The sequence below is a fragment of the Protopterus annectens genome, chromosome 1.part2 (genome assembly GCF_019279795.1).
Source record: "Protopterus annectens isolate FY-2018-M chromosome 1.part2, PAN1.0, whole genome shotgun sequence".
NCBI classification, from domain to species: Eukaryota; Metazoa; Chordata; order Ceratodontiformes; family Protopteridae; genus Protopterus; species Protopterus annectens.
The window spans coordinates 480,798,902-480,818,411 of NC_056727.1; the positions used below are offsets into that span (position 1 = coordinate 480,798,902).

A 19,510-nucleotide genomic window follows, 5' to 3' on the forward strand; every position below is an offset into this window, starting at 1 on the left:
TAAACATGGAAGGGGGGCTATATCACCAAATACTGGACTGGAGAAGCTAAAGTAGGAATTTACAGTTAATCAACTAAAGAGTGAGGTGGGATGAAGAAAATATGAAATGTGATCAAGTAATGACCCTTTTGAAGGAGACCACATTCTGTTACTGTGCTATTGCAAAGCAAATAAAGTGTTTAATAAGAGTAGATAGGTAAGAACTGCTAGTGCTATTAGATTCTGGCAGTATGATTACTTTAGTGAAGGTAAGTAAATGAATAAAAGGAAATCCCTTTCAGCAGAATCTATCAAGGCAATATGTACCCATACAGAACATGTTACCCAATTACACAGGTAGAGGTGCAAACCCAATTTGGGAAAGTCCATCACCCCATAGTAGTGGTTCTTTACATAACATATGATACAGGTATTAAGATAGATGGTTGTTGTAATGGTTACAGTCTTCACCACCCAAGCATAGGACACAGGGTTCAATCCTGACATCTGGCAAATACCTGTATGGCGTTCTCATGTGCATCATGTGACTATGTGGGGTTCCTCTCATCTCCCAAAAATGGAGTGGAATCATGGGTAGCTGCAGAAGAGCTTGTAGATCAATGGTCTTAAGCATCAGCTGTGGTCTACAGTGTCCACTAGATAGAAGAACATGGATCACAGACTACGCACTGTGTCAGGGCTAGCCAGTCAGTGGTGAAAAAAATTGTCTCTAGATGATTTGGACAGCTTAAATAATATCACCAAAAATGGGAATGAATATTTGCTGATGATAAGTAAGTTGAGAACCCAGCCTACTACACTAACCTATGCTAATGGTGTCATGGGATTGTGTGCCTGTGTTGGCCATTGTGTGCCCACCATAAAGCCCAGCAGCCCTGAGTCAGTGCGATACTGGTCAGCCATTGTCCATTTGTTCAGCCCAGCTTACCCGGAGATAGCTTCATTGAACATAAGTTGGATATTAACCCAATCAACCTGTTAAAGATGTACTAAGGATTGTTGTACTGAATATATGTTCACCAACAGGATGTAGCCTGGAAATGAATGACATGATGATGAGGAGGAGACTGGACATCCTTTGCATCCAGGAGACAAGGTGGAAAGGCAATGTACCACAGCCACTTCGCTTGGAGTCAACACTCTGCTACTCATGAAAGAACACACTAGAAATGTTGTGGGAATTATGATGAGGTAGAATCTTCTGAAGACAGCAAGGGATGTGATAAGAATTTGTGATAGACTTATGGAAATCAGACTCCAGTGTAAAGATAAGGCAATATTCATAATCTCAGCTTATGCCCTGCAGTAGGAAAATACTGCATCCAGGCAGCAGTTGCAGGACATACTAGAAGAAGAAGGACAGCATGAGTTGGTGTTGATAATGGGGAACCTGAATGCTCACATTGAGGCAGACAGAAGAGGTTATGAGAACTATCTGGATACACATGGGTGGGGCAAGAGGAATAAAGGAGACAGCATTCTAAACTTCTGTCTGGTAAATCTCTTGATAGTAACCAACACATGGCTCAGCAAGGGAGATGATCACAAGATCACATACAAAAGTCCAAACATCCATTCACAACCCTCTTTACCATTTTTGTACATGAGATCTGAGTGTCACATCAAAAGCGACCATCACCCAGGGCCATTGTTAACACCAACCGGTGGCTAGCCCTGCCATGAAAAATCACATAAAAGAGTGACCAAGTACAACTTGGGTAGTCTTCGTCCTGGTTTCCACCTGAGGAAATGGCATTGCGGAAGAATCTGATTGCAAAGTCATCCTACAGTATAAACCACTGGTAGCCACAGTCACCTGCAAGCAATAGTCAGAAAAGGCTCAGTGGTCAACAGAGACTAGACTGAAGAACTGGTAAGTTGTACACAGTGAGACAAAGAAATGGCGACACAAAAGCAGAGGCCAAAATGTTTTCAGTTGCAGAGAAGGTTAAAGATAACAGATTACCATTTTTGGGCACATGTATGGGAAAGCATAAGATGATTTGATGATGAAGATTTGGGAGAGATGTGAAGAAGGCAAGAGGAAATGAGGACATCAAGAAATATGGCTTGCATGAGAGAAGATCTGTGAAATACATGCATGACTGTTGAAGAAAGCAGGAGAATGTCATTGAATCAAGAAAGGTGGCAACAGTTAATGTGACACCCTAACACCATGTAGAAAAATTAGATTGATGATGTAGTAATTGGCAATCCAGTGTACCCTCTGTAGAACCTTTGAAGCCAAGGCAGATCACTAGTTTGCAGGAACAAAATACCCCCACAAATCTAGAGCCATAAGAAATCAAAGGATACACAAAGACAAGGGTAACAGTAGAGGGGCTGAAGCAAGAGAAAATATGGATAAATCTGCTTATCAAGAAGAGAGATCCCTGCCCCTGAACTATACAAACTCCTAGCAGAGGTAGAGGGTACTAAGCCTCCAGAGAAGACATAAGTCCCCCAAAGTCTAAATTTAGTGAAACCCATGGGATGACACAAATATCAGTGAGGACCCACAAAGAGAGAGTGGAGCTTTAGGTTATAAGTTTACTTCAGAAAATCCTTTTAGGGCATTTGAATGAGCTTCCTTGGGGAAAACTGGAGTATGGCGGTCCCTATGCCTACCTTAGTATACTGCAGCCTCTCTAGATGACATTGTTATCCATTTGGAATAATGGGATTCACTGTCTCCAATATGTGAACAGTCCTAGATTCAAGGGCTTTTGGCTGACCAAGTTCACAGATAACTGCAAATTGGGAGCTATCATAAATTCCCCCCTATGAAACAAGCATCTTACTAGATGGTCTAACACAGACTAAAACTCAGTGTCAAGAAATGCATTATAGTGTCTTTTGAGAAAACTGCCACCCAGGATAATTACACCATCAACAAGACACCCTTAAGAGTTGACCCAGTAGTAAGAGATCTGGGAACATACATAGATGGAAATATGGCCTTTGACCAACATGTGACTAAGGTAGTAAGAAAATCATTCTGTGTCACTGAGCTTCTAAATAAGGTGATGGCATCCAGGTCCAAAGAAGTCATAGCACCACTTTATGTGGCCCTCACCAGACCCATCATTGAGTATAATGCCCCCTTCGGTATGTAGCTGGCCAAACATATGCAACAGAACAGAACACCAACAAAGATTCCTTACCAGGAGAATCCAGGATATAAGCACATTGTCCTATATGGATTGCCTTAAAGCATTGTCAGTATACTCTGTCTCCTGCAGGTTACTTAGAAGTGAACTATGCCCAGCATACAAGGCATCCTTAGATCCAGCTCTGATGGACCATTTTACACATCCATAAAATGAACAGCATCAGAACCACTAGATCCAAGGATTTAAATTTTGCTTGTGACATAAATAAGACATGCTGGCAAGACAGATATGTGTCTCAGAGCCCATCTCCAAACCAATTTAAGCATAACCTAGACCAATGGATGGGAAATCAGAAATTCACCCTGGGTCTGGCTGTCATGTATGTGATAGACAGAGGCAGACAGTAATACTCAAACTAGCATACCTACCCAACATAACCTGCCCTAATAAATGCCCATGTTACATAGGAATACAATTGGGTTGGATTGCACAGCTAGGTTTATAAAGCCCCTGGTGGTCATTAGCCTAGTATATAATTATGAAACGATACCAACTCCAAGATCCCACTGCAGTGGGGATAAGGCAAATTCCCACGCCTCACTGTACCATGGGTTCACAGGAGGAAATACTGGCAAAATTCTAAAAGTACATTTTTGAGCTCTTTTGCCAGCATTTGTACCATTGGAGCATGTTACAGCCCAAACAATTGACAGGAATCCACACACACTCATATATGTATGTATTTTGTATTATATTTCTTTTTACGGAATCTCATTTTGTTCAATCACAATTCACTGAAAATATTCACTGAAAACATACTTCATAGAAAACTTATTTCACAGAGTCACATTGTATGTAAAGAAAACTGTATACAGGGCAAATGTATCTTAAAACATTGCTCCTGTAATTTTCATGAAGTAAAAAACAAGATGTGCACTCCCAAACATGTATCATCACCTTCTGACCAGATTTTTTGTACACCACATAAAACTGAAACCCATGCCATGGTTTTCTTTGAATCAGAACATTGAATCCTTAATGCATAAAATATCAAATGTCAGTGGCTTTGGTTCTGCCAGCATAGTGTGCAGTCTTCTTCATGCCTTGACACTATTTACATTATTTCCTTCAGGATTCAGGAATCCTACTGATTTTCGGTTAAACCATTCCCAAGTTAGTTTCAGCATGATGTTTGGACCTGTTTTCTGGAACTCAGAGTAATCTGCAAGAAAATGCTTGATTCCTTACATTACGCTGAGTAAAGGAATTCATTGAGGTTTATTTCCCAGGTTCTTCATCATCTTGCCAAGTCCTGTGTTTTCTGTGGAGGCTATTCACATCACAGAAAGGTCAAACTAGGGGTCTGGTTCCTCACAGGCTTGTAGTGTATTCCATTGAGACAATTAAATTTGATAATATAATGAACTAGTTGGATGATTTTGTATCTTGTTTCTGCAAAATCTTTGCTAATCTCCTAGGTTTTTTTTTTAGTCTTCACAATCTCCCTCATGCAGTATAAATGTGGTCCTGAACAAGTATAACTTTGTGTGACCTCACTCTTTCAGCCCCTTAGACTTGTGCTTTTGTAGAGGATCGAACAGCTAGACAAAAAATACTCATGCTACAGTCTCTGATATAAAAAGGGAACCCTTGCAAATAATATATCCTCATCCCTCTTACTGATAACTTCTTCTGGGTTATACTGCATAGAGGGAAATGCCCTTCTTAGCTCCCACAAAAACACTTTTGAAATGTTGGATACCCTTGTTTCCCATCACCAGCTGCACTCATGTACCTTCCAGACTGCAGTTTAAAATCCAGTTTTATCACTGACCTAGTCCATACCAGTTAAGACAGTACAGTAAGAAGATAACTATTTTAAAAGGAGCTTTTCAGTCAGTTCACTTCTGAAATGAATAGTAATAGACCAGAGCTATAGCTTAGTCAGTGGTAAAGCCATGGAACATTTCCATAAAGCAAAATTTCACATGTCATATGAATTAACCCAAAAGAGGTCTCATTGCTGTACCTCTTCGGAGCTTTTAGCATGTTTGAATGAAAGCTTTGTTATTGGAAGTAACAGAACTCATACCTTCATGCAACTTTGTCCATCCATCATGGTATCATTCATGAGGTGGCTTCACATTTCCAGTCTAAATGTATTATCTCAAGACATTGGATCCTTCAGTTGTCAAGATATCCTTGCAGTAAACTTGGGAGCATGCCTGTCAATCTTTAGACATTGAAAACATATAGAAAGACTCTTGAAAGCAAGTCCTTGCAGACAAAAATGTGGTCCCATAATTTGCATAACATTTGAATAATAAATCGTACATAACTCATCCCACTTCCATTAGGATTGTTACTTAAGAGCACAAGTTTAAAAACTGAGTGACAAAAAATAATGCAAAAATATATGCATATTATTAAAAATACTGTGAAATGTGTACACTTTATTAAATGATATTGCAAAAGTCTATGTCACAAAGTTATTTATTTTTGTTTTTAAAAAATGAAAGATGGAAGGTAGGTCTTCTTTCTTTAAAGTATTGGTGCCACCAGTAGTTACATCATGTGAAGAGATAAATCATGGCTGAAAATTGGTATGCACCTCTATGATAGGTACAGGTGAGAGAGGTCTGCTGAGGTGTTATAACTACTGGCTTGATATTCTCATGTTACACAGTCTTTATTTTCCCCCATCCTGCTGTGTGCAGGAAAGTCACGCTCACATTAGGTGATCTACCTTAACATCAGTGACTCTCAGAGCTGTAGACCCATCAACGGCCTCCATAATAGCTTTGTACATTATTTTTGACAACATTATCTCAGATAGTGGAGCATTCAAAGAATTCTGCCCTAAGTGAGAAATTTCTGCACTCAGTGACTCTACCATGGTTACTTCCTTGTATGGTACTGGAACTGGAAAGAGAAGGGGAATGTCCCTGTTGCCATTGTCAAATAACCCCCATTCAGTATGACTACCATGTCAGATCTCTCATGAAAAAAGGCCATGCCTAGAGGATCTAACCCAATCAACAAAGTAGTCTTAGTACATGCCTTCAGTAGCAGAACTGGACAGGCTGCATGGCAGAAGCCTCAGTTACTGCAGTATATTGCCAGGGCAGTATGTGGCAGAGATATATTACTATATCTTTGCCTGTAATGTAGCACACACACTTTTTATTTCCTCATGTATCACAACCTGTGTAGAAAAGACAAAGACGTTCCTGACAGTTTCTTTTAAGGATTTTGTATTCAAGATGTCTTCAAGTTATTCTGTTTAGTTCATGGCAATGCAAGTAATGCAGAGGTTAGCACTGCTGCCTCACAGTGCCTGAATTTCTAGTTTGGTTAGTGGGTGTAGAACACTTGGTACAGTGACTGCATATGCTCCCTTTGTGTTTTTTTTCATCCAGGTTTCTCATTTCCTCCCACATCCCAAAGACATGCTAGTAGGTGAATTGTCAGTTATTTAAATTGTCCCTAAGTGAGTCTTTGTGTGTTTGTATTCTGCAGCAGACTGAAGTCCTTTCCAGGATTAGTTCTCTGCTACACAGTCCTTGCTTGCCAGAAGCTCTGGTTGTTCATTGATCCTGAATAGGATGAAGTGGAAAAGGAGGAGAATGTATCCTCACTTATGGACTGTACTTACACATTTGTCATTTTGTCTATATCATGTTGGCACATCTGTTTTACCCTTTATCTTCATCATAACTGGTGTTTCTCATTGGTTAGTCTGCTAACATTTGCAGAGAAGTGTTGATGTGCATCTGTGTTTATTTTTGCTTTTTAAATATTGTATAACCAGTGTCATCACACAGTGACACAGCAGATAATGCTGTCACCTCAGAGATTCACTGGTTCAATTCTTAGCTGGGGTGCCTTCTGTGTGGAGTCTTCATGTCCACCCTGTGTTCTTGTGGGTTTCCTCCCACATTCCAAAGACATACCATAGGTGGACTGGACACTCTAAACTGGTCATAGGTGTGAGTGTGTATGTGAGTATGTGGTGTGGAAGGACTACCATAGCAGGGCTAGCCATCTAGCACTGTGAACCTTGGGTCTAGACGATTGTCACTGTTGAAGTGATATCTCGACCCCATGTGAAAAAGGGATTATGGAAGGATGGCATAACTAGTGTCATCATTCCTAGCTGTTATGCTGCTTCATGTGTGTACATAAAGCAGTATATCTGCATTGTGGCATAGAGTAAGGTAAGAGCATTTCAGTTGAAACTCTCTTCTTTCATTAACAGTGGGTTAGGCTTTATTGTAAGAGATTTGTTGTTAACAAAGTTAAACATAAGTTATGTACAGAGTGACAATTTTGAGCATATTTTCTTTAACATTCAAACTTTTTATGAGCACAAAAAGGGCACAGGGCCATGCCAAACTACAACAAGTCATAACACAGAAGTGGGGAATTTTTTAACAACCTATGTAGGCTTACTGTAGCAGTTTGCATAATTGCAAAGATGAATTAAAATCGCATGCTTAGCAAAAATAAACATTCTGCTATCTTCAAAAAGTACTTCTTGTAATTTATATATATATATATATATATATATATATATATATATATATATATATATATATATATATATCTTAAATGTAAAAATGTGTTGATTAATTGTTAATTTAATAAAATATTTGATAAAAAGTGCTTTTTGCAGAGCATGACACATTGTATACACTCTTTAAATTAAAATGCTTCATAGTTTTATATGTTTGTTGATATTTTTAATCAAGGCTGTAGCATAACAAGAGAAAAGGTTAATTGTATAGAACATATGCTAGACATTTATCTAGGTCAGGGGCAAATTCTGGTGCTGTTTCTACAGGAAAACAAGCTCTGTACTTGCTTAGTGTTGGTGAAGGTTATGCAGTCCCTGAAGGACAAGTACCTCTTTTAACTAGTCACCAGCAAAGTCAGAAGTAATGGAATAATATCTTAATAATTGCTACTGGGTAGCTAAGAGAAGTTTCATTTGCTTTAATTTGAATTGTAGCCTTTTTGCTTTTAGGGAGTCAGGATTGGCAAAGGCATGTCAAGTACAAATTTTAAATCCTTTTAAAGTTAAGTTTGCAGAAATATCAGATGACTTTAAAGGCAGCATATGCTCTGTGAGCAAGATGAAAAAGAGGTTCAAGATTTAAATCTTAAGCAGTAATGAAAGTTTCTTTGCTGTGAATTAACATAAAGCCAGTCTGTTTGATGATTTGGAACTGTGTCAGTGATGCCCTGTAATCTAAGCTTAGGACTGAAGACCTTATATTGCAGAAGACAAGCATGCCTCCGTAAATCAGTCTATGTTAATGCTGCCTTAAGATAACACTGATCTTATGAGAATTCAACAGACTTTTCAGGTTACGCATATATATTTTCACACATATGGTGATACTACCAGGACTCCTTTGCAGTGTACCACATGGTTTGTTTTGTGCATCATAAAATAAATGCATACCATTTTTCATATTGTACAAAGGCTTTATGGATAGTAGCATGAACAATAATAGGTTCCCTTTTACATGTGTAAACACCAGTCTTTACATAATTTTATGATAAGTTGGTTAATGGAAAGATATATAATTTTATGAATGTTCTTAATTTGCATTTATCTTTTTAAATTAACTGTCCCATTACTTGTCAGATTTAAATGACTTAGTCCAGCATGGATCTGTGAGTGTGTCTGTCTGTCCCTTTTTTGTGCTGTTGTTTTATATGCAGTCTTCATCTGCCACTAGCTACATCTCTTTAGTGTTTAAAATTAATAATTTTGCATCAAAAGTATAATTAGTTTATATATATGCTGTGTTATATTGTAAAAAAAACAAAGATTATGTGCTAAGACACACAGTCCCATAGTTACAGTCGTACAGGATTTGGAAAGAACATAAGCATGACTAACAAAACAACAGGTCATAGATTCTGTCCAGTACAAAAGGGTGAGATGGCTGTGAAATAAGACTGAAGAGGCAAATCACAGCAGGTTGTCAGGATTTTCTAAAATAATAGCTAGGGCAAATGGTTAAAGATATATAGTATTGTTTAAGAAAGGACACAAAACATGAGATCGACAGGAATGGGAAGAGATAAGCTTTACTTTGAAACAGGCAAAACTATCATTGGCATGGTGAATAACAGATGTAGTTATGTTTTTAATGAGCAGGCAGATGAGTTTGAAAGAGAAACCCAAAATGGATTATGGTTACTTAGGTATATGAACATGATTGAAAAGATCCCAGAAATAAACTCAAGTGTGAACCTTGAGAGGACAGATTTTTTTTTTTCCGTATTGGATGTTACTGTGATGTATTGCTGTTTCAGAAGTATGAAGTACAAGGCATTGCTTTGCTGGGATCATGTAGTTTAGCTATCTTGTGAAGTTAACACCTGTGTGAAGTTTTAGAATAACTTTGCAGTTTTTAACATTGCTTACCAATTGATTTAAAAGACTGGATCAATAAATTATGCACTTGGAGTAACAGGCATCGTGTTGTGATGTCGCCGTCCCTGGAAGTTTTACATTACATAGAGTTGCCTGAAGGATTTGCTTGAAAGAATATGCATTTTATGTGTATAGTTAGAGATGTTCCTTCTTCCCATATTGAGTCATAGGTATTATCTTTTAGTAGTTGCCTCAGGTGCAAAAATGGTATGGCATTACCAGAAAAAGTACTACTAGACAGCACCCTTTTAAGTTTTCTTTACAATTCAACTTTGTAGTTCTATGTATAGTTTTTGTTTTACTTCTAAGGGAACACTGTGTGTGTGTGTGTGTGTGTGTGTGTGTGTGTGTGTGTGTGTGTGTGTGTGTGTGTGTGTGTGTGTGTGTGTGTGTTTATATGTGCTTGTGTGTGTTTGTTAATAAAATGAAGAATGATATATTTGACATGGCTAATGAGCAGGTAAAAATATTCTTGCACAAGAATACCACTCATAGTCAGATTCTTGATTAGTTGCATTGTATAGATGCCAGTGAAATATTCCTTCTTTTGTCCTTATGCTACATCTTAACTGTCTTTTAATCAGTTAATGCAGAAGATAAGTCTTTTGAGTTACTGCTTCCTAGAGCTTATTACTCTGTTTTAATAATAGAACACTTTTAAAAAAGTGCATGTTCTTGAATTGAAGTGTCTCCATCATCATTTTCCCCTGCATTATTGTGTGGTAGCACCACAATAACGAAAAAAGCATACAAAAGAGCAGAATGATCCCATATTGTTTGGCAAGTTCAAAAAGCTTTGCAAGGCTGTAGCTACAAGAATAATCCAGCTGTACATACATCAACAGAGATCAAAGGCTGCTGAAAGACCATAGATTTACATATTGATGCCAATGATGGCTATGGAAACCTTACAACTTGGCTTTAAGGACACTTCAGTTAGACAAGAATCCTGTGAAAATCCTCGGTGCCATTAAAACGAATATTGAACAAGTTTATGGCTCTAGGTCTACCAAGAGATCTTTAATATAAATTCATTTTTAAAGCAAAAAAAAATACATTATTGAACATGAAAGTGACTGTTCAGACACTAAATCTCTTCTAGTCTTGTGCATATATGTGCGTCTGTGTATGCATGTACTTGTGTGTATGCTAACATATGGGAGTAATAACTTTGTAATAACTGCCATTTTTATCCTACAGGCATAATGGTTTCACCAGTGGGATTTCTGCAATGAAGTCTAAAGGTAAGAATTCTAATAATTAAATTAATGCATGTGTATGGAATGCTTCCCTGATGCTTCAAGCCATTACAAATATTTATGTTGAAGTCATAAATATAGCATTGCCTTGTATGTTGGGAAAATTCCTTTAGTTTATACTACCACTCTTAAGACAACAAAAGAGAGTCTCTAAACCTTTGTAAAATTCTAGGGAGGCAGACTGAGAGTTTACATATATTGCTGGAATAAATCATGGTTCTTTTTATCCTCCAGCCGAGTCTTGAAGAGTTAATTGTAAAGCCCCCCCCCAAAAAAAAAATACAAGTATGCCAGAAATAAAGAAGAAAATATGTTGAGTTGTGTGTGGATTGAAAAAAAAATCATCAGAGCACTGCTGCTCTTTTAGAACAGAAGTAATACCCTGAAGGTTTTTTCCAAACCAGAATACAATCCAGTACATCTGTTAGATAAATCCATCCATCTATAACCCCTTTTTCTCATTTTTGCACATGGAGTGAGGGTGTCACTTAACAGTGACAATTATCCAAAGGCAAAGTTTACACTGCCAGATGTTAGCCCTGCTGCGATAGTTCTTCCACACCACACACTCGCACATACACTCACACCTATGACCAATTTAGTGTGTCCAGTCCATTTACTACATGTCTTTGGAATGTGTGAGGAAACCACATGAACACAGGGAAGACATGTAGACTCCACACAGAGGGTACCTCAGCCAAGAATTGAACTGGGAAACCTCTTGCTGTGAGGTAGTAATGCTATCCGCTGTGCCACTGTGTTGCCTGTCTACTAGATAAATATGGTATAGTATTTCCGGGATGCCTTCTAGACACATCCCTCAAAAGGACCTTTCTTCCTCAGGACAAAGTTGAATTTTACAAAGAACAGTTCTTGATCTTTTCCAGTTAGTCCCTGATTTCAGTCGCAGAATATTTCAGGATTCTATGTTACATACTCCCTACGATTCTCATGATTCCTCTGGACAGACTTCGCTTGAGGAAATCTCATTGGTACCTCAAGTCAGTCTGGTCCCAACTTCAGGACTTCTTATTTTAGATGCATTTACTGTGATTTGTTATAAGGGAGCTACAATGGTAATAGGGTCTTTCCTTCTCTGTTAAAGCTGCTACTCAGATTGTGACCACAGATGCCCTAGACAATGCTTGGGGAGCTGTTCCCAAGGGAATGAAAGTTCAAGGTCTGTGGAACAAGTAGGACCAACCAAAAATAAATAAATGCCAAAGAGATGATGGTAGTAATGAACAGTCTCAAATCTCTAAATCATCTTTGGTCTCAATTACCTCTGCTAGTCATCACTGACAGCACCACAATGATATGGTAAGTAAACAGTGAGATACCAGATCCTAGTTAGCCTGGGATTTAGCAACTGAGCACAGTCAAACTCTCCAGGCTTCTTGCATTCCTTCAGAGCTGAACATTGTTTTAGACAAGCTGAGCAGAATAAGGACAGACCCTCACAAATGAAAACTGAACCTGGGAGTCTACCAGGAATTCATCGAACTGTGGGAAACTCCTCAAATAGCTAGGTTTACATCCATTCACAATAGACAGTTTGAAGAGATTCTGCTCTAACATTCCTTGCAAGCAGAGCTGGAAGACAGATGCATGTTCATTCCCATGAACTGAAATTTTCCTGTAAGCCTTTCCACACTTTTCACTGATATCCATGTTTTTTCCTAAAGATTTAGGAAGACTCCCCAAAGATAATTGTTGTGACTTCCTTTTGGCCCAGGCAACAGTAACTCTCCCATCATTTGAAAATGGCCAAGGGTGTAGATCAGAGCTTGTGTATGTACCTTTAAGAAGCATTTCCAGATGTAGCACGTGCATATGAATAGTGAGCACGTGCAGGCAGCAGTGCCATTTTGAGAGAACAGTCAGAGAGTTAACTTGTATGAATGTGGTAGTCAGTCTGTTTATAAGTTATTTAAGTTTAAGTTACAAAGCCTCATTTCTGATGTGTTTGTGTGTAATATTGGACAGAATCCATGAATGTTGTCTGTTTTATCCTGACCAAACAAGCGACATGGTGTCAGAACCAGGAATAACAGAGCTACTTCTTCGAGCCACGAGGTGCAGAGTTGAAGCTGAATGCAGACTAAGCAGGGTGAGTGAAACGGAGCACAGACAAATGAAAAAGGGCCAGAAACCAGATAAAGGTAAAGAGAATTGCACAAATGATTTATTTGGCAAAGAAAATGAAATGGCACATTTATAAGGCACAAAAGCATTATTAATCAAACAAGTAACACAAAACATATTATTAAGCAAACGAAAGGCACAGAATGCATTATTAATTAAACAAAATGTTCAAAACCATGATATCTGATAAAACTAGCAAAACCATTCATAAGGGGCTCAGAATTACCTTTGGTTTGCATAACGAGCATTTTTAAAGTAAAATGGGCACAAGAAAAGTACAATAAGCATGATAAAGAGATTAAAAGGGCATAACGATTACAATAAAAGGGCAAATTAGGCTTAAAGAGCAAGGCGACTGCATGTTTTTAGTAAAAGACCATGTTTGGGCACAAACTACTATTTCGCATTAACTGAAGCCAGTCAACGCATAACCAGAATTGTTTGAAGTATCTCAGTGTGCACAAAGTGTTTGCTTTATTACGGTGCAATTATTTCAAAGAGTTTCCTGTGTGCAAAATACAGATGTTATGTTGTCCCTGATCTCACCTTCCTTATTGCTGGTTGGGATCGTGGGCTGATCATCGGCTCTGACTCGGCCGCATTCTAAAGCTCGAGAGCTTCCACTGGCTCTAGGCTAGACCCTATCCCAACATGCCTAGTGAGAGTTACCCAGATCTCGTTTGCCACTTGAAGCTTTGGGATTGCTGATGACTGGCTCAGGCTAAGTTGGATTGTTTTCTATTATATAAAATATTACTTTTTGGTATCACGGTTTTTCCATGGGTTAGTAGAATCTGTTGTGTGTCTATCCCGCTTCCACTGGCTCTAGGCTAGACCCTATCCCAACATGCCTAGTGAGAGTTACCCAGATCTCGTTTGCCACTTGAAGCTTTGGGATTGCTGACGACTGGCTCAGGCTAAGTTGGATTGTTTTCTATTATATAAAATATTACTTTTTGGTATCACGGTTTTTCCATGGGTTAGTAGAATCTGTTGTGTGTCTATCCCTCTGTCTATCGCCTGTTTAGTTGCAGTTTGTTGTTGAGGCCATCGTTTTCCTTTTCTTTCAGGCCTACCATCTCCCTTCTATCTAACTTATGAATCCATTTAAGTTAGAGGATTCGCCCTACCTTTTCAGCCCATTTTAGTTAAAGGGCTCTACCTTATTCCCTGCTTTACAAGGAGTTAGCCGTTTAAGTTAGAGGCATCTCCTCGGTCGGAGTTGTCGTTTTACTTAGAGACACTCTTCTTCCGTTTCTTTCCCCTTTAAAAAAAAAACTTTTTGCTGTCTGTTTTTTGACTGGTGTGTCTCTATATTTTCTATTATTCTATCTTGTTGTGATCGCTGTTGTGTGGTAAATATGTCCAAAGAAGTTGCTAAAGAATCCAATCCTTCTGGATTCAGGAAATGTAATTCCTGCACCCAAAAGATGTCTCTAACTGATGGTCATACCAGCTGCGTGCACTGTTTAGGAGCGGTTCACCTGCAGGACACTTGTTCCATTTGTCATGCTTTTAGCTCTAGAGTCCTGCAGGAGCACAAGAACAAGCACATTTTGAAGGGATTGTTGAAAGGGCTGTTCAAGGCATCTAAGGAAGGGACTCCGGCAGGAAAACCAGACAAAACCCCCAAATTGACATCTTCGTTGGCTCTGGTCTCGGAACCGTCAAAGGGCAAAGAGAAACAATATAGTTCGTCGGAGTCAATAGCTATCGGATCCGACAAGGCTTTATTTCCTTTGGTTCCATCAATACCTTCGGAACTGTCTGGCAGCCATAAAAGGTCTAGGTCTCCCTGCTTGGAACTGGTGCATTCTGTGCCACAGTCCCTGCTTCTTCAGGCTGTGACGGGCAGTCACTCACCGTCCATCCATTCCTCTCGATCATCCAAGAGCCTTTTGGATGATGATGTGGAGAGGGTGGTGAAGAGGCTTCTCAGGACACCGGCCTTGGCAAAAATGTTATCGAGCCCATATGGAAGTGGAGCCGACTGTCCAACCTACCCTGTCATTGATTCCTCCTCCGACTCACCCGAGCTTGGAGCCGGAGTGCATGGAGGTCATTGTGATGGAACCATCGGATCCAAAAACCATGGGTTTCTCTGATCCGACATCTACTCCCATCGATTCCATGCCACCTTCTCTTGAGGGATCTGAGGGCTGACGCTCCCTCATTGGTTCTGGGGCAGAGAGAGATCAGATCATTGTTGGATCCTACTCTCCCTTTCTGAGCTTCGGCGCATGTGAGTTTGGTGCCTACATCGGCCTCTGAGCCATCACTCTCAGTTTGGAGGAGATCTCCTGGCTCTTTGGAGCCGGAGACCCTGTCGAGCTGGGATCCTGGTGCCTTTGAGGTGATGAGGAGTGTGCTGTCCTCTCAGACTGCTCCACCCTCAGCTCCAGTTGCTCCTTCCCCTTCCAGGCCAGTATCCACCGCCAAACCACCCCTCCTCCCCAGGCGTAGGGAGTCAATGCCCCAGGATGCCCCTTTGGGTGACCCCCCCCTTCCAAAACCTCTCCAGAGCACCCCTTGGAGGAGGTCCCTTAGAAGAGGACTTGCAAGGGGAAGCATTTGGACTCCCCTGAGTCCCTGACATCAGACACAGACTTGGAGGACTCAGAAGGGTCCTCACAGTAACCCTCTGAGGATGTCTCTTTTTCAGACATCCTGGAAATCCTTAAGTAGAGGGGTGGCTAGAAATCCTTTTCCCCTTCTGAAGATGAGTCCGTGTACCTGAACGCATTCGGTTCCTGACCCTCCACCTCTTGGGTGTCTCCGCCTTTCAACCCGCTGCTAGGGGTAGTAAGTCAAAAGACGTGGACCTCCCCATAATTGATGGAACCAGTTCTGTGGAGACCCAATAAGTTTATCACTGCACCGGACGACAAACCTTTCCTAACTAACGGTGTGCCTGTTGATGCTACGGTGATTGCAGCAGCCACAAAGAAGAAATTAGCAGAAACCTCTTCTTCTGTCCATCCGCTGAACAAAGAGTCTTGTACAATGGACAGATACGGGAAGTGTGTCTTTTCTTCAGTGGCCTTTACCCTTAGGTCACTGAGTTATTTATTCCATTTCACACATCTCCAAAGGGATCTCCTGAAAGAGCTAGGAGTTACCCTACAGGATCCTACAGCTGTGGGAGCTGCAGACAGAACTGCTTCTCGGCTTGCGACCTTATCTTCTGTAGTTAACTCCTCCATGTGGTTTATTTCCTGTGCAGCTGATGGAACGAGCAGGGCAGCAGGCACAGGAGTCACCCCATGGAGACATTCCTGGATACGCCTTTGTCAGTTTGCGGAGCCCTTCAAGTCCTCCTTTACCAACACCCCTTTTGATGTCTCATCGTTGTTCGAGCCCAAGGTAAAACTCCCTTGCTGGCCCCTAACCGAAGTTACCATTTCTTGCACCCCATTAATAGTGTATCACATAGTCCAGGCCTAATGAAAGTTAGCCTACAGCTCTGTCTCTATAAGAGTACCCTCTGTGTGGTTCCTTACCCCAGTGACTTCTTGCTTATCTTTTTATCTACATACATAAGACCCCATCTCCTTCCCCTGTTGCCTTCCTTACCATCTAACTGCTCCCTGCTCACAGATTGTTTCTTGTTGGCTTCTTTTGCCTCCTTTGGCTCTACCCACTCTGTTTGCCCTGCGGGCTCACTCTGCTCCCTTACCCTGCCCCCAAATCTCACCCACCCCCACTACTCCTACACTTATTCTAGCCTCAAGTCCCCTCCCCTTCCACTCAAGCAATCCAGTCACATCTCCTTATTATCCCCTCCCTTTACTTCCTCCAATACTTAATCACCCCCCTTCCCCATTCCAACCCATAAAGTCCCATAGTCATTTCTATACTCCAACCTGTTACCCTCTCATGGTCCCCTATCATCCAACTACTTCCTTCACACATACTTTCCAACTACTCACTTTCTTCTAAATCACACCATGCCTCCTCCACTGTCTCAAATCCTTCTCTCCCTCACCATACTTCTTCTAATTCCTCTATACCTTGCCACCTCTTATTCCTCTCACAAACTACCCCCCTTCTTTCCTATCCCTCACCTTCACCACCAACACTCGTCCTCACCCCACCACATCCCACTTTCACACCATATCCTCCTCTCTAGTTCAACCAAACCCACTTCACTACATCAAACTAAAACTTTTTCCCTCCCCAATAAAACACCACATACCGAAAGCAATATTGCACCTCCCACAAAACTCAAAGAGTAAACCCATTCCCCTTCTACTGCCTATGCTTAGCAGGTGACATACATCCCAACCCAGGCCCTACTACCAGCAACAATCCAACTCCCCTTATCACTACCAATATTACCAACCTTAAATATCTCAAACTGCTGACCATCAGTGCCCAGAGTCTAAAAAACAAAATAGCCCACTTCCATGCCTGGCTATACCATACCTTTCTTGACATAATAGCTGTCTCAGAGACAAGGCTGAAACCCAATATTTCCAACTCTGAATTCCTTCCCCCCAGATTTCAATCTCTCAGATATGACCGCCTAAATAGGAAAGGGGAGGAGTAGTCTTAATCTGTTCTAGCCTATTCTCTATCACTCCCTACCAAAACCCTATTCCTCAATTCAACAACGCCGAACTAGTCATAGGAATACTCAAAATAAATAACTATATAAGCATTTGTGTTGTAGCCCTCTATATCCCCCCTGGAAACAATACATCTACACTTGAAGACATTCTACTATGGGCCTCAACCAATATTAAGCTTGAGACATACATCCTAGGAGATGTAAACATTGACTGGGACAAAATTAATGACAATAATCCCACCATCTCAATCAGCCTATTTAATTTCAGTCAACTTACAAATACCATTACCATTACCAGACCCAATAAAAACAACCCCCCCAGGCTCCATATTTGACTGGATCCTAGTCTCTCACCCAAATAAAATCTCCCATAGTGACACCTTACCAGACTCCATTAGTGACCACTTGCCAGCCTTTATCCATAGAGCAACCCCCTCCACTCCTCACATACACCAATATATCCACACACAAAACCTCACAAACTTAAACCCCACAACTTTCGCCAATTCTTTCAAACTAATAAACTGGGACAATCTAAAAACTCTTCCTCTAGACCACGCCGTTGAACTCTTCAACTCAACCTTCTTAGATACCCTTAACTGCCAAGCCCCTCCTAGAACAAAAAGTATAAAAACCAGTTCTGCCCCATGGCTTATTAAAGACACCAAAATACTTATGCAACAAAGGGACAAGACCTGGAAACTTTACCATCGCAGTAAGCACCCTGACACCCTTCTTAAATATAAACTACTCCGTAACCTAGCCAAAAAACGTATTATAAAGGATAAAAAAATCATACTTTACCAAACTCCAATCTAATCATTCCAAAAACCCCAAATAATTCTGGAATTCCATCAACTCTCTTCTCAAAGCAGGTACCAAAAACAATCCTTGCCCTGACACTAGTAAGTCTGACCCAGAAATAGCCACTCTTTTCAACTCCTTCTTTACTATCTCCATAGCAGAAATCACCAAGACCTTCCCAAACAATTACTCCCCCCTACTCAAACCCCCTCCCCAACCATCCATCCCTATCTCTTCCCACATCTTTCATCTCAAACCCATTTCCACCTCATATATAAATAAACTCCTCTCTAAGCTTAAGCCATGCTCCAATGCCCCTGACAACATCCCCTCACTCTTTCTAAAACTTGCAGCAGACAGCATCGCCATCCCCATTAGCATTCTCATTAACAGATCTATACAGGAATCTTATGTCCCCAAACTGTGGCATGCAGCCTTTATCCTACCCCTCCACAAAGGAGGCAAAAGTAATAGCAGCTCCAACTTCCGGCCCATAGCCATTCCCTCACCTATTTCAAAAATACTCGAGAAATACATCCACCTCCAGCTCATGCCTTTCCTTACAAATAACCAACTCCTCACCCCAACACAACATGGATTCCATCCTGGCCTCAGCACAATAACTGCTCTTCTCTCTTTCCTAGATATAGTAAACCACACCTTTGACTCTAGAGAACTTGTATCCACAGTCCTCCTTGACCTCTCCAAGGCTTTTGATAGTGTCTCCCATTCCCACCTCCTAAACTACCTTTCTAATCTTAATCTCTCACACAACACCCTTACCTGGTTCAGCAGCTACCTCTCTGACCGATCTCAGACCATGAAATGGAAAACTGGCACCTCAACCTTCCTTCTGACACCAACCAGAGTACCCTAGGGATTCATACTCAGCCCAATGCTCTTTAATATCTTTATTAATGAATTCCATGCAGCCATTCCTAACACTAAGATAGTTCAATATGCAGATGACTCAACTCTAGTTTGCTCTGCTTCTAACCTCCTCAAACTCCAAACAAAAACCCAAACTGCTTTTTCTACTACTGAGAACTGGATGCTTCCAAATCACCTCTCTGTAAATGCCAATAAATCTAAAATTCTACTATTCTCTCTCTCTCTCTCTCTAAATCTCACCCTCTTGGCAAAATCTCCTACAATATTATCAGCCAAG

General features: G+C 40.5%; 1 protein-coding gene across 3 annotated transcripts in view; it reads left to right on the forward strand.

Moving 5' to 3' along the window:
* The window catches only part of KIZ (kizuna centrosomal protein), a 1,514,946-nt gene that overhangs the window by 1,356,773 nt on the left and 138,663 nt on the right, over positions 1-19,510 (forward strand). For all 3 annotated transcript variants that reach the window (XM_044057131.1, XM_044057139.1, XM_044057146.1), the window contains one exon: positions 10,765-10,808. In XM_044057131.1, coding sequence (XP_043913066.1) covers positions 10,765-10,808 — 44 coding nt within the window. The remainder of the gene's footprint in view (positions 1-10,764; positions 10,809-19,510) is intronic.